This window comes from Pelecanus crispus, chromosome 7, assembly GCF_030463565.1.
Source record: "Pelecanus crispus isolate bPelCri1 chromosome 7, bPelCri1.pri, whole genome shotgun sequence".
NCBI lineage: Eukaryota > Metazoa > Chordata > Aves > Pelecaniformes > Pelecanidae > Pelecanus > Pelecanus crispus.
This window is the reverse complement of record NC_134649.1, coordinates 9603558-9619023: the sequence shown is the minus strand read 5'-3', so window position 1 is coordinate 9619023 and position 15466 is coordinate 9603558. Positions and strand designations below refer to the sequence as shown.

The 15466-nt window shown below is 54.4% G+C and overlaps 1 protein-coding gene across 1 annotated transcript; it reads left to right on the top strand.

Moving 5' to 3' along the window:
- The first annotated feature begins 5305 nt into the window (after window positions 1-5305).
- RHCG (Rh family C glycoprotein) lies at window positions 5306-14951 on the top strand. Its single transcript, XM_075714295.1, has 10 exons — window positions 5306-5516; window positions 10065-10251; window positions 10726-10876; window positions 11625-11772; window positions 12161-12327; window positions 13004-13141; window positions 13468-13604; window positions 14152-14276; window positions 14662-14735; window positions 14886-14951. Exons 1-10 carry the CDS (start codon window positions 5306-5308, stop codon window positions 14949-14951), a joined length of 1404 nt encoding a protein of 467 aa, XP_075570410.1.
- The last annotated feature ends 515 nt before the right edge of the window (window positions 14952-15466 follow it).

Here is a 15466-nt window from a genome sequence, read left to right as displayed (position 1 = left end):
CCCCAGCCTAAACCAGTGTCACCGGCAGCCAGTCGTATTTATAAAGCAACAAAGACAAGCAGGCAATAAACCACCCATTCAGCTTTGCTGGTGACTATGAACGCAAGCGGGTTTAATGAGCTGGAACGAGGGGCTGAGCCACTCAGGTGCACAGGAGAAGCGTGCCACCAAGAGCGAGGGAAGGACACCAGGTATCCCTGGCTGACAGGGCAGTGGGCGGCCTGCAGTCTTGGGGATGAGGGCTCCCCGGGGAGCTGTGGGTCCTTCCTCCTGCCTAGGGGTTGCTTTTGGCCCCATGAGACGTCTCATGCTGCTCGTAAATAAATCACTCACCTGTAGAAGCCCTGAAGAAGAGCCAACCCCACCGTGCTCCCACTGCCCAGCAGCTGGCATCTGGCCCAGCAGCCCGCCAAGGACACTTAGCAGAGTGTGACCAAAACCTGCCTTATCACAGTCCACCTGGGACCAGAAACAAACTCGGGACACGGGGGAGTTTCCCAGCAAAGCCTGGCAGCTCCCAACGCAGGAATTGCTGCTGATTGCTCGAGCCCCTGCTCCTTTCCTGCCCACTCCAGCATATTTGCTCTTGAAGCACATTCAGCTCTTGGGAAAGCCGTCAGAGATGTTGGCTGAGACCCGATGACCTGCGTGTTTCCCAGCATGACTGCCGCAGTCGCTCACACCTCTGCTTCTCGCGCCGTCCCGCGCTTGCAGTGCTCACAGAGACACTCGCCCTCTCTGCTTGCTTCCCAAGGACACTGACGTCTCTCTCAAACAGAGCCCTTGGGTTCTCTCTGGACAATCATTTACTTGCCAGTAAATGCAGTTTCTTGGGAGGAAGGAGAAGGCACAAGAAAAATAATTTGTAAACTGGCCTCACGTTTGGTTAGCCCTTTGATCCAGATAGGGGTTTTTTAACTTAAAAAAGTCTTGCTTTATTTTGCCCTTTTTGCAACATTTCTCTATGAGTGATATTTAAGGGGGAGGGCTGAGAAAACCCAGACCTAAATGAACTGTTTGATCTCCCACCACACCACCACTCTGTCCCGCCCCACTGGAAAGTTTGTTAGCCATTCTGCTGAGCCAGACAAAAAACTTTTTGTTCTGGATTGACTCAGATGCTTTACTTTCAGGACACTCCTCAAGGACCTGCAGAAGCAATGAGTCACCTTTCATGCTGGGCAATGCCCAGAGACTCACTTGTGCTGTGTTCCTGAGCCTCCACGTATTGTCATCTGCTGGTGCCCTCTCCACCCCATGTGCCCAAAGGCTGCTGGTAGTGGCTGCTGCTGCTTTGCTCACTAATTCTGGAAGAGCAAGTCAAGCTGGGCAAAGGGCTCCTTGGTGGGTCTCCAGGCAGTCGTCTGAGAAGGGAGGGAGCTGCAGGAAGGGAAGGGGGCAGCTGGGAGGGTTGGCTGTGCTTCTTGGGCTTTGAAGTCCTTGGAGGTGGCTTTGGCCTGGGTGTAGCGTGACATGGGAGGTCACTGGTGCCTCCTGGGGAGGCAAATTCCTTGGTTCTCTGTCTTAATGGAAGAGAATTTGATCTGCCTCCCTTCTGCTCGTCAATGAGCTAAGCAAGCCAGCATGAGCTCCAGGGTAAATCCAGCCAGGAGCAAGGATCGCTGCCTGCTGCATGTGGGCTAGCCCAGCTTCATGTCCCTCCCCAGGAGAAGTTCTGGTATTGCCTGGTTTTACCCAGTTCTCCTCACTCCAGTGAATCCTTGGAGCTGCCAGGAGATAAAGAGGGAAAGGCGAGGGTAAGCAGGCAGGGACTGTCAGGCCAGCGCCCGCAATGCTACAGATGGTGGAGACGGTGCTTCCAGCTCTGCCCTCCCCTGGGCACCTCCAGACCCCTGGGGTGTTTGCCTTTGCGGTCACCTCTCGGAGACGGCACAGCACCTTGGCCCAGCACTAGCTGCAATGAGATCGGCTGAGACAGTTCACAGTGACCCAAGGAGCCCCCATTCCCTCCTCTCCGGGGTGAAGCTGCCCTGAGGCCTCCAGGCAAGAGGGAGGGATTTCTGTGTGCTTTAGATTTTGTTTTTACATCTCAAGTATTTTTAGTGCTCGTAAAAGTGAGAAAGTGGGAGAGACCCAGCTGGGACCAGTACAGTACAACCCTCACCCAGAGCCTTCCCAAGGCAATTGAGACCTCACTGCTGCCAGCCCTAGTCCCATGTCTCCAGAGCAGAAGGACAAATGTACCTGCCCCTCTTCCACCAGCATCATCCCGCTGATTTTTTTGGCAAACCTTGCTGCTCTTATGGGCACTGGACGTGACGGGCCAAATTCAGTGGTGGAGCAGGCAAGCGTTGCCTCCAGCAGGCACTGCGCTGGCTCACACTGGCGTGGTTTCCAACAGGGCTTTTAAGCAGCTTGATATTTGTGACTGGGGCATCGTGAAATCTGCCCCATGCGTCCTGCCACGCAGTTAGGTACCTTGTAGGATGGGTGCAAAGGATTTGGTCTAACCCACCGTAGGAAGCGCCCTGCCTGCATCGCTGCAGGCACCTGTGCTGGCACGGCCCTGTCAGCCTTTCCAGTGTTACCCTGGCCCTGCAAAGGAGCCTGGAGAGAAGCTCGTCCTTTAATGGGCTCTCACAGCATGGGCAGCCAGCAGAGCATGCCGGCTCCGATGGGACTGCAGTGGCAAAGTGCTGATCTGGTGGTCGATAAGGAGGGGCAGTGCGAGGCAGTGCAGCAAGGTGAGACTTATCAGGCCAGCAGAAAAGCTCTTAGCCTTTGTCCTCAGCCTCCAGATGCAGGGGAGAGGGGCCGGGGACAGCGGGTGGGACAGAGCTCCTGCCCTCCCGGGCTGTGCAAGGGCTTTGCAAGCTGCTTTTCTGGGGGTGCTGCCATTTCAGCAAGACCATGGATTAGAAAAGCTCAGCAGTTTGGTTTCTTCTGCTAAAGGGTAACCATAGAGCATAATTCCTGGTGGCTACGCTAAGGCCTGGGCCTTAGAAAGTTCCCTTGTATTATAAAATGCTCCTCTGTGCCTCCGTGTTGCCTTTCTCAAGGTGTCTAAGAGCTGCTCTAGGGTAGGGCTGAAGACTGGTCCTACCACGTAGCTGGCAGGAGAACACGCAACTATCAACAGTGCTTCCAGTAATTAAGGCTCGGGTATTGTTTAGGGATTTCAGCTTCTTTCTAGCTGGAGATCTCTTCTTTCCTGGTGCGTACAGCTGAGACCGCCCTGCAGAAACCATGAGTAATGGGAGATCCAAAAACATAGTGGGTGGGCCCTGAGAAGCATCGCTCAAGGCAGCGCCTGTCCTCAGGACAACACCATCCACTTGCTTTAGGTCTCCCCAGCAAGTGACCCCAGTCCAGCCAAAGCTGGCTGAAGCTCTGCTCACGCAGGATAAAGGGCTAGGCAGATGGGGTTCCCTTTCCCTCAGCCCCAGCACGGACAGGAGGGGAGGGGTGCTGGTCTGGACCCTTGCCAAGCACAGTGCTGGTTTGCGGCCCTAACCTCCCAGTGCTCACCCGGGGCTTGGGGAAGGAGCCTGCACCCTGAAGCTCTCCCATCGCCTGGCGTTCACTTGCTGTCTGGGTTCACTTGCCGACTTACTCCCAGCTGACCCTCCCTGGTGCGTCTGGATCGCTGGCTGATTCCTCTGCCATACAGAAGTGCTCCTGAGCTGCACCGCCCCAGCTCTTTCCAAAGTTGCCTCTGCCCTGCTGCCTGCATGGGGCCCAAATGAGGTTGGAGAATGATTTTGTGTGGCCGTCAGTCTCTTCAAGACCATCCACAGCATTTTTCTGCCATCTGTCATTTTGAGAAGAAAGCAAACAAGAAAAAATAATAAACTCCAATTATTGCCTAATCATCACAGAAATCAGTGCTGCTTGCTCAGCCTGCGGGCCACAATTAGATGCCATCAGCAAATTTGGGCAGCTTGCCTGGGCTGTGGTCTTTCATTTCTTGAAGACTGACAGGCACCTCGGGGATCTGTAGGCAGAGGAAGGAGCTGGGATCTGCTTGGAAGTCTTGCCCAGCTCTTTGGGAAAAGAGCATATGGTTCAAAGCCATGGGAAGAAAGGAGCATTGTGTCTATGTTTATTAATTAAAGGAAGCCCCATACCAGAGGAGGGGACATTTAGGCTGCAGCTCTGGGGTCTCCAGCCCCATCTCCAGCCCCATCTCAGAGTACTGCCCTGGCCCTTGCAGCCCCAGCCTGGCTTGTCTTGATGGGAGGATGCACTGGGTAAATCACTCTGGGAAATGATGGGACATGTGTCACTTCTACATCCTTATAGCTACATGGCAGCCTTGGCAGGGCCGTCGCATGTCTGTGCATGCATGCAGGATCTTGGCATTTGGTTTGAAACATGTATCTTCCTCCTGGGACTGCCCCACTGCGGCCCCGCACCCAGTGACTCAAGCTGCCTTGGCAGGGATGTGGGGAGGCCCCACAGCTCATCTTCTCCTGGCCATCAGAAGGGAGCATGGCCCCTGGACTCAGCCCCATTTGCTCTTGGTGAAAGAGAGCTGGCTGCTCTGAGGAGGGGGTGGGCAGCCCCAGGCAGAACCCCCCCCTGCAGCAGGACTGTCCCCCCCCAACTCCGCATCCAGGACAGAGGCTCCTGGAAGGAAACAGGCCCCCAGTGACAGCTTTCTGTTGCCCAAGAGGCTCTGGGAGTTGCCCCACACAGGATGGCAAGCCTGTCCCTGCTCAACTCCACCCCGACTTGCACAGTCCGGTCAACTGTCCGGATGCACGCCGCACAGCAAGGAGCAGGACGGTCTCACCCGGAGGCAAAGAGTCTCCTGGAGCTGCTGCTGTGCCCCATGAGATGGGGGGGGACAGCTGAGAGCTGGAGTGAGGGGCACCCTGCCTTCACCCTCAGTGCCAGCTGGGGAAGGGTGCTTGCAGAGCCCGGGGGGTAGTGAGGGGAGCACCCAGTGCAGGGCGGGAGGGCACTGGGGACTATGGTGGTCAGGGTGCTGCTGCAAGGGGAAGGGAAGGGGTGTGGGGCCGGGCAGAGCAGGGGGCAGGACAGCAGGGCTCCACTCCCAACTCGCGCTGGTCTGCCGGTCTGCTTGTCCCAGGGGAGGCAGGGCTCAGAGGCGCTCGAGCTGCTCAGAGAAAAGGTGCTGAGACCTGTCCCTCCTCCCAGGGAGGAAGGAGGGCGAGAGGAGCAAGCCTGCCGAAGCTCCCGCACTCTGAAACGTGATCCTGCCACAGGCACCTCCCTGGGCCCCACCTCGCCCTCTCCAACCTATATATGTCGCCCGCCTTGGCCGGGCACAGGGGACACAGGCTCACACTGTCTGCCGGGGCCCTGGGGATCCCTGTGGATGGAGCGGCCGAGGCACCAGGGGATGGCGAAGAACACGTACATGCGCTGGCGGCTCCCGCTCGTATGCCTCCTCTGGGAGGTGGCCATGATCGTCCTCTTCGGGGTCTTTGTGCGCTTCGGCGCCGAAGCTGATGCGCACTGGGAGGAAAAGAAGCGGGAGATGAACCTGACCAGTGACATAGAGAATGATTTCTACTTCCGATATCCATGTGAGTATTTGGGCAGCCTAGTCTTGGTGCTGGCTAGTCCCCATCCCATCCATCCCATCCCAACCCATCGCATCCCATCCCATGGCAGAGCCTGTCAGCGGCAGCGTCTCCACCGATTGCTAGAAAGTCGGGCTCTTGCCTTGAGGCTGGTTTGGGGCGCACCAAAGAGCAAGAGAAAAGCCTCATGGCCCTCCAGTGCTCTTGGGGCTTTGTCAGCAGGGTACCATGACACCAGTACATGATGTCTTTTTTCCAGGAATAGGGCTGACGTGTTCCCAGCACTCTGCAAGTTTCGTCTTGCTGCCCCCTCCCTCGGCTCTGGATCAGAGCAAGCTTTTCTGTGCATACAGAGGAACGGCTGTCGAGATCCTGTGACATCTTCCTCTCCTTCCTACATCCTCCCCCTCACTACTAAATTACCCTTTAGCTACTGGCATTTTGATGCTGGTGTCCTCCTAACCTGCCAGGTTCCCAGGGCTCTCGGGTCGCTGCATCGTATTGCCATGGGGATTATTCAGGTAGTTAAAGCCCTTCTGGCCAGGCGGTGCCTTTGGCTGGCTTTGATCTCCAGGGCTGGTCATCTTTGTTAGCCGTTCAGAACAAGCTGCTTCTGTAGGCAATTGTTTCCAAGGAAGCAACAGGCCTGAGTCATGCATCTATTTAGAACATTTCCATTAAAAACACCTGCTAAATCAAAGGAGCTATAGAAACCTGTAGCTGCTGAGGATTAGCTAGTTCAGAAAAGGATTTGCTTACAGAAACCTGCTGCTCAGCCAGCCTCTGAGTTAGTCTACGGCTGTTGGTGCCCCGGGCTCTCCCTTGAGATCTGCCCTTGGGACTAACCCCACGCAGGTCAGCGTGAAGCAGCAGCAGTGCCCAAGGGCTGCTCTTTTCGCTGATGTGCCGGGAGGACATCAGGGGTCCAAGAAAGACCTCGTAGGAGCTAAGGATGTGACATCTCTTCTGTCCTCATATCCCACCCCTGCTCCACAGCGCCAAATATTCCCCTTCAAATGGCTGCATGGATTCACACAACTAAATCAACCTAAGAGCAACTGCTTAGCTCAGTTTAGCTTTGAATTACGTTTCTGTTTCAGACAGAAGGAAGGGCTCATGTGCCCAAAAGCACAGATGGTTTTTCTCCATTATCTGATCAGAAATATTCTCCCTCTGCAAAGATGGACAAACACGGCAAGGAGACCAAGCCCTAGCATTTTGATCCTTGTGTCCATCCAGCATTGCTCAGAAGACAGTGCAATGGTTGAATGCCCAAGGATCATTTGTATTAATGTGTCCGCAACCACTGCTGTCCATAGGACCTGCCCGCAATGGCAGTAGGACAGGAGTTACAAACTGACAGGTCCTCCAAGCTCAGAGATGATTGAGAAGGCAGGCAGAGGGAAGCCTATGTGCGACTGTGTCAGTGATGCCCATCACCAGGTCCAGTCAGTGTGACAATTCCTTCTCATTTTGAATTGCACATTGATATTCCCTAATGGGCGACTCCTCTACTCTCTAGAGAAAATAAATTAGATTATTTGGCACAGGTAGCATTCCCAAAGCCCAAAAACTTCCTCTTGATAGTGATGGCAATTTTCCTCCCACAAAAGCAGGGTCACAAAACCTTTAGGGCATGACAGCACCTGGGCTGCCTCTGAGTGATGCCAATGTTATTCTTCCCAAAGGCAAACAAATGCAAGGGTTAGAAAAAGGCTTTAGACTGGGTGCAGTTTGAAGAAAGACCTGGTCTTCCTCCTGGGTTTGTACATGGTCTAACACACAGTGGGAATACTCTGTGTTTTCGGAGGGCACACAGTCTGCAGCTTTAACTCTGACCGTTGTATTTCTGCTTTTAGGATGAAAGTGGGAATATATAATGCAAATGGCAGCAGATAATTCTAGCTGGCTATTGTGCTGCTTACACTGGAGAAGAGAGGTGGGGAGAATAACTACAGCTGCAGAGGGAAAGTCTGTGGGATTGTATGGTAAAACCAGAGCTAGGAAGACCAGTTCTTAGGACATGTGGAGAGGTGCATTTGAAGTGACCTCTGCTGAACAGTGCCAGCTGCAGATCGTGTCTCCTTCCTTTTTTTACGAGTGATTTCATAGGCATGGGGACACATTTTTAAAAACAAGCAGATTAACCTGTCTCTGCAGCATGGCAATACATTGCTGGAGCCTGTGCAAATGCTCATCCTTATACAAGTTGCAAGATCTTGTAAAGCACCAAAGGACAAAAGCCAAGACCTGCAGAGCTACACCTCACCCAAATTCTCACTCAGCCCTTAGTGGAGGCAGCAGATACAACCCCACTCTCCCTGCGGGAGTGGATCTGGGACTGCTGGATTTCAGCACAGGCTCGGGGTAGAGCAGGTTCTCAGTCCCTGAATTTCCTTTGCCCTGAGCTTATGCCTTCTCCGAGGTGCACAGACGTTGCTGGTTATAGTGGTTATAATGGTTTGAATCATAGAATCATAGAATCGTTTAGGTTGGAAAAGACCTTTAAGATCATCCAGTCCAACCATTAACCTACACTACGAAGCCCACACTAAACCATTCAAGGGTAGACTAGACTAAACCATGTCCCGAAGTGCCACATCTACCCGGTTTTTGGATACCTCCAGGGATGGTGACTCCACCACCTCTGGGCAGCCTGTTCCAATGCTTGACCACCCTTTCCATAAAGAAATTTTTCCTAATTTCCAACCTAAAACTCCCCTGGCGCAGCTTGAGCCCATTTCCTCTCGTCCTATCACTAACTACATGGGAGAAGAGACGAACACCCACCTCACTACAACCTCCTTTCAGGTAGTTGTAGGGAGCGATAAGGTCTCCCCTCAGCCTCCTCTTCTCCAGGCTAAACAATCCCAGTTCCCTCAGCCGCTCCTCATAAGGCCTGTGCTCCAGACCCTTCACCAGCTTCGTTGCCCTTCTCTGAACACGCTCCAGCACCTCAATGTCTTTCTTGTATTGAGGGGCCCAAAACTGGACACAGTATTCCAGGTGCAGCCTCACCAGTGCCGAGTACAGGGGGATGATCACTTCCCTGCTCCTGCTGGCCACACTCTTGCTCATACAAGCCAGGATGCTGTTGGCCTTCTTGGCCACCTGGGCACACTGCTGGCTCATGTTCAGCCGGCTGTCAACCAACACCCCCAGGTCCTTTTCTGCTGGGCAGCTTTCCAGCCACCCTTCCCCAAGCCTGTAGCATTGCATGGGGTTGTTGTGACCCAAGTGCAGGACCTGGCACTTGGCCTTGTTAAACCTCATACAGTTGGCCTCGGCCCATCAATCCAGCCTGTCCAGGTCCCTCTGCAGGGCCTTCCTACCCTCCAGCAGATCGACACTCCCACCCAGTTTGGTGTCATCTGCAAACTTACTGAGGGTGCACTCAATCCCCTCATCCAGATCGTTGATAAAGATATTAAATAAGGCTGGCCCCAAAACAGAGCCCTGGGGAACACTGCTCGTGACCGGCTGCCAACTGGACTTAACTCCATTTACCACTACTCTCTGGTCTCAGCCACCCAACCATTTTTTTACCCAGCGAAGAGTACGCCCGTCCAAGCCATGAGCTGCCAGCTTCCCAAGGAGAATATTATGGGAGACGGTGTCAAAAGCTTTTGTGCGCTGCACAATGCAGAACTTGCTGGTGTAGCTCTGTCGATGCTGTATTTACCTGTCCTACAGTGTGGGTTTGCTGGTGGGAGTCTCCCAGCGGGGGAACCCAGCCTTGGGTCTCCTGCTCTTTTCATAGGCAGAGTGGCCTCCAGTGTGAGGGTTTGCATGGTTCAATTTGTAAGTATGCAGCGTTTCAGCTCACTTAATTGCAAAGCGATGCTTATCTGGTAGAAAAGTACAGCATTAAAAAGTACAGCAGGTTTACTGCACCAAGAAGTTCTTTCAAGAGGCTCACGTAGGTTTGGTTTCCCCCAGGGAAGGGCATCTGAGGGGCTCAAGTTAGCAGGTCTGAGCATTTGTGGGAAGAACTGGGTCTCTCTGGTTTAAGCTCTCAAAATCTCACAAAGTGGGATCCTGGTCTCAAGGGTATTTTGCCACTGATTTCAGCGGCATTTAAAAATGTATTTGTAAACTTCCCTTGTTCTTGTACTCTTCTTGCTCTGAGCCATCACCAGGACCCTGCATTGGATGCACCTACCCAAAATGACCATTCATGTGTTTTTAACAAAACTTCACTGTTCATTTTACATTATATTTTCTGAGTTTTTTACAAAAGGGGAAAAACCTATCTGTATAGAAAAATGTTTTCCTTTGTACACTCCATTAGTCTCCGGTCTTCTCTTGCACGCAGCTTTTAATAAACATTTTTTACTTTCAAGACTGAGCCTTTTAACCAAAAGCCAGTTTCTGAAAGCTGAGCCATTTTCAGACTTAGAAATGTGGGGACCAGAGACAAACACACATTTTCTCTTGAATTTCCCACCTACTGCCACTGATGTGTTTAGTTTCCTTTCACCACTGACTTCAAATGGCATGCTTGCAGCCCTGCCTTCCCCACAGAGTTGATGGTCCCTTCCCTCTGCACAGCTTTCCAGGATGTCCACGTGATGATCTTTGTGGGCTTTGGCTTCCTCATGGTGTTCCTCAAGCGTTATGGATTCGGAGCCGTGGGTTTCAATTTCCTCCTTGCTGCCTTTGGGATCCAGTGGGCTCTCCTGATGCAAGGCTGGCTCCACTCTTTCAAGAGTGGGAAGATCCTCATTGGAGTGGAGAAGTAAGGAGATGGGCTCTGGGATGCCACCTCTTGACTGGCCAGTGGAAGAGCTGGGATGGGGGCCACAGAGCTGGCAGCACCTGTCCCTCTGTCATGTGCAAATGAGTCTCTAAAATGCTGTCTTCCCTCCACATACCTCCGCTTGCTTTCCACCTTTTAGCCCAAAGGTACCTGCCATTATGGTGGTACTGCTCTAAGGAAAATGTGAAATGAGCATTACCCCTTAGTCCCAAGCCAAGCACCATGGACGCTAGTGCTGAGAACATATATAATCCACATTATTTAAATAATCTGGGGGAGATCACCTTTCCTGGACAGTATGTCAGGATGGGAGGAAGGTCAGTGGGAAATCCAAGGCTGGCTCCTAATCACCTATTTGTCTTCAGGTGGGATCTCTAGAGCTGGGAGTGGGTGAGGGTCAGTTATGGAAGAGTATTTCCTCATTAACCCACAATTATCCTTCCCCTTTTCCAGCCTTATCAATGCTGATTTCTGCGTGGGCTCTGTGTGCATTGCCTTTGGGGCCATCCTGGGCAAAACCAGCCCCATACAGCTCCTTGTCATGACTTTGTTTCAAGTCACGCTCTTCGCAGTGAATGAGTACATCCTCCTCAACCTGCTTCATGTAAGGCTTTAGGCGGCACCCGCTTGGTTCTGCTCCTTCCTCTCTGTGTCTCTCCAAATTTTCTCCCTTTGCTATGGCTCCACCAAGCCACTGCCTTCATAAGCATTTGAAATGCCAGAATGCAGGTAAAAAAAAGTAGGCAGATTAGAAAAGAGGGGGTCAGTGGGGTGTACTGAGAAGGGAGATCTCCCAGAGTTTTACACACAAGCCTGGCAATTCAAGAGCACTGGGTCCCTTCACTGTGGCTCCCAAGGCAGACAGGGAGTCTTAGCACAAAGGGCCAGTCATTCTCTTCGTGCCTGAGATTTCCCTCTCATCTGTTTTCTCTGCTGGAACATGGGTGTTGTAGAAGAAAACCAAGTGACAAAGAGGACAAGATGTGTGCTGATGGAGGCAGGGTTCCTGCCCTCCGAGACAGGGCTTGGAGCAAGTGAGCTCCCAGAAGATAAGTCCACATGGGAGCCAACTTGGCTATTGCTGCAACTAACTTGCCATTGGGACAGGCCAGAAACTCCCCTCTACTTCAATGCCTTCCAAGGGGAAGCTAAGAGGAATGCCAGGACCACACAAGGGACCAAGCGAGCAGGATAGATAGCAGGACCAGAGCATTTTTGTCCAGCTCTCCCCATGACTGAGTGCAGGCTGGAAGGACGAGTGGGCAGACAAGCTGGGCATGATGCAAACCAGACCTCAGCTCCAGAATGAGTGGCGATGGCAGGAGCAAACCTCTGTTTTCCCATGGCTGCAGGTTAAGGACGCGGGTGGCTCCATGACCATTCACACCTTCGGAGCCTACTTTGGCCTCACAGTGACACGCATCCTATACAGGCCCAACCTGGAGCAGAGTAAGGACAAGCAGGGCTCCGTGTACCACTCCGACCTCTTCGCTATGATCGGTGAGTCAGCCCCCACTCAGGGGCACTGTTACGTGCGGACCACATGGCTGCTGGTCCTTCCTGTGTTTCTGGGAAAACCAAACTGAAACCAGGATCTGGGGCTGAGAAGCTCTGCATCCCAGTCTTCCACCTCTCAGAGCTACTCAGCTCCCTTCATCAGTGGGCAGGCTGAGATGGTGTCTGGGAAGACAAGGATGCGTTTTGGTTCCCCCTCTCTGCCAGCCGCTCCTGATGCTGGTCCCATCATGGGGGGTGCAGCTTTGGGGCAGCAGGACTACAGGATTTAACTTCCCTCTGTGCAGAAAGATCTTCTTTAGAGTTTTTTTTCAATCCCTGTATTCTCTCTTTTCCCTTTCTCTTCTTTGTCCCCTCCTCCCCATCCCACCAGGTACCCTGTATCTGTGGATGTATTGGCCCAGTTTTAATTCAGCAATTTCTGAGCACGGGGATGCCCAGCACCGGGCTGCCATTAACACGTACTGCTCACTGGCTGCTTGTGTCCTCACCACAGTGGCCTTCTCCAGCATGCTGCAGAAGAAAGGCAAGCTTGACATGGTAAGCTGGGAGCAGAGGGGTCTGTGCTGCCCAGGGAACTTATAATGAGGTTGATCGAGGGCCCAGGAAACGATTGGCACTTGTCTTGCTGAACAGATACTGGGTTTCAGGGCATGATGGTGGAACCAGCATCCAGGCAGAAACCTGGAGGCTTTATTGAATGTGCAGGTGGAAAGTGAGTCCTGCAGTGCTTGAGGTGCAGGGTGATGCCCTGCATGTGGTGGACTTGCTCTGCCCAGAGAGCTACCGATGGGCATGTTGCAGAGCCACATTTGGCAGCACTCTCCAGCAAGCCAAGCAGGGCCTGCGCGGCAGCTCATGAGCAATCGGGGGGCTGACTTGTACGTGTTATGTGTGTGGGTGACATGTCTCTGTGACAGCAGAGCGTGCGTGACACATGGGTGAGACAATTTCCATCTCATCACAACTCCCCACCCAGATTTGTGGATGCAAAGAAAGTGTGTGGTACAGGGAGTGGGAGTCTATGTGCGCCTGTGCTACAGACAGAGGCTGCCTGTTCTTCTCTTGTTTTTCACCAACAAGCAGGAAAATGGGCCCTGGTATTTCCTCTAGAAGCAATTTCAGAGCTGATTCTCCCGCTTTACCATTTGCACCATCCCTGAGCAATTGCAATCTCCCCGAGATGCCAAGACAGGGCGGTTGGTTACTTCTGCAGGTCCATATCCAGAACGCAACACTGGCGGGTGGCGTGGCCGTGGGCACCAGTGCAGAGATGATGCTGACTCCATACGGCTCCCTCATCGTCGGGTTCATCTGTGGCACCGTGTCCACGGTGGGGTATGTCTACCTCACGGTGAGTGCTGCTCTAGGGGTCTGCAGCCCTGGTCCTGCTAAGGAGACCGGGAATGGATTCAGTTCCCCTTGAGGGTTCCTTCTGACTCCATTTATTGGCCCAAAATGTTCAGGAAGGTTCAGTCTCCCAACAGGAGAGCATTTGGAGGATATGTTGTTATTTTATCTTGAGCTTGGCTCATGTGTTTGCCTACAAGCCCTTAGCTCTTAAATGAGACACAGTATCACTCTTCCTTCTCTGCTTATCCCTGTCCTCCATGGAAGGACCTAATCCCTTCCAGGGCTGACCTTATGTCCCTGATCTCTCTCTACCTCCCTTCCCCTCAGCCTTTTTTGGAGTCCAGGTTGCACATCCAGGACACATGTGGCATCCACAACCTCCACGCCATTCCGGGCCTTATTGGGGGCATTGTGGGGGCCATCACTGCAGCTGCAGCCACGGAGGATGTATATGGCAAGGAAGGGTAAGACAGCTTGAAAATTGTCCCTGAGAACAGATTTTACCTGGGGCTCCTTGGGCTGGGAGCAAGAAGCAATTAACAGCCTTTGTTAATTGTCCAGAGTTGCCCCTTTCCCCCTCAAAAACATGGGGTGCACTGACTGTTTTGGGCTTACTGAGTGTAAAAGACTCATCTCTTGCAGCTGACTTCTGGTGGCCTCAAAAAATGAGCCATAACCCTGCTCCTCAGCATTATTCTGGGGCACGGTGGGTGGGGAAGTGCTCCTCCCTCCACCCCTGCATTCTTTTGGGGGGGACAGGTAAGGCTGAAGTTCTGAAATACAAAAGAAATGTTTGTATTTTGGGCTCCTCCCAGGTAAAATTTCACCAGGGGCCAGAGGAGAAGGAAGCGAGCGGTGGTTTGTGTCATTGCAACACTCTCCTGGTCCATTGCAGAAGAGGGATTGGGCTAGGGAGGAGTCCCCCGGGAGCAGGGCAACGCGGCTCCTCCAGAGCTCCTCCAGGGAAGATCTCCTGCCAGGAGCAATCCTCGCCATTTCTGCCCTCGGCAGGTTTATCAAGGCGTTTGACTTCACGGGCCCGTACCGGACGCGGACAGCAAGTGTCCAAGGAGGGTTCCAGGCGGCCGGCATTGTGGTGTCTGTGCTGATAGCTATCGTCGGGGGGGCCTTTGTGGGTAAGCAGGAGGGGAGCACGGAGAGGGGAGGGTTGAGCCCAGCCTGTGGCTGAAACGGAGGCGTCCACGTACTCCTGCCTGGGGCTGGGTGCATCCTCGCCCCTTGCATTGCAAGGGTTGCAGCCCCTGGCTTGCTCACATTTGGACGCCCTGCAGTGGGACCACCCCAAAGCCTACAGGAGCAGGGGAAACCAGGCGGCCAAGGCGGGGGCGGGGGGGCAAGCTCAGATGGGTTTGGGGAAAAGGGGGGATCGGCACTGAGCAGTGAGCGGGGCTGCGTTTGCCCCCTTTGCTGCCGGGACGGTGGGACTCCGGCCATCCGCACCCTGCCTGCACCCCGCACGCATTACTGCCCCTGCCCACCGCCCTGCCCGACTGCTTCCAGGGGCCATCCTGAAGCTGCCGGTCTGGGGCGACGCCGCCGACGAGAACTGCTTTGAGGACGACGTTTACTGGGAGGTGAGGCGGCGGCCGGGCGGGCCGCGGGCCGCAGCGGGCGCGGGGCGGAGAGCGGCGGCGGGCGCGGGGCGGGAGGCACAAGATGGCGCTGTCGCCCCGCGGCGTGAGGGGCCGCGGTGGCGCGGCGCTCAGGGGCCGTTCCGCCCGCAGGTGCCGGAGGAGGAGGAGAGCGGCGTGTACCACATGCACAACCCCGACAAGCCCGCCTCGCCGTGAGCCGCCCCCGGCCCGCCGCCGCCCCCCGCCAAGGGCGCTGCCTCCTCAGCGGGGCGGCGGGGCCGCCCGCCATCTTCTCGCCCGCGGGGCTGCCCCCACCGCCTCTTCCCCGAGAACGGGACCCCGCGCCCCGCTCCCCGGAGGCGGCGGAGGCTCGTTTTCTCCCCATGACGACGAGGCAGCCGGCCTGGCCCTTCTCTCCCGCTTTTGTAACGAGCCGTTGTGAATAAAATAGAAACGTATTCTCTTTCCAGGCCTGTGCTGCCTTGTGCGAGCAGTGGAGCAGGATGGGGTGTCGCCCGGACCCCATCTCTCCCGCCGGCGGCACAGGGCAGCTACCGGGAGAGCTCTTGGCTGCTGGGGGCAAAGCGGAGGCGCTGGGACGCTCCCGGTGCCCGGGGACCAAAATGGATGCGCGAGCGATTCGTTGAAGGGATAGTGCAGGCTGCAGAGACGCTTGCCTTAGGGCCTGGCACCTTAAAATACAGCAGCCGGAGGCAGCAGCGTCCACCGCG

Coding starts and splice junctions, on each gene's coding strand:
- RHCG (XM_075714295.1), top strand. CDS start 5,306: ATGGAGCGGCCGAGGCACCAGGGGATGGCGAAGAACACGTACATGCGC. Junction 5,517..10,064: donor TTTCTACTTCCGATATCCAT/GTGAGTATTTGG, acceptor CCCTCTGCACAG/CTTTCCAGGATGTCCACGTG. Junction 12,328..13,003: donor AGAAAGGCAAGCTTGACATG/GTAAGCTGGGAG, acceptor TTACTTCTGCAG/GTCCATATCCAGAACGCAAC.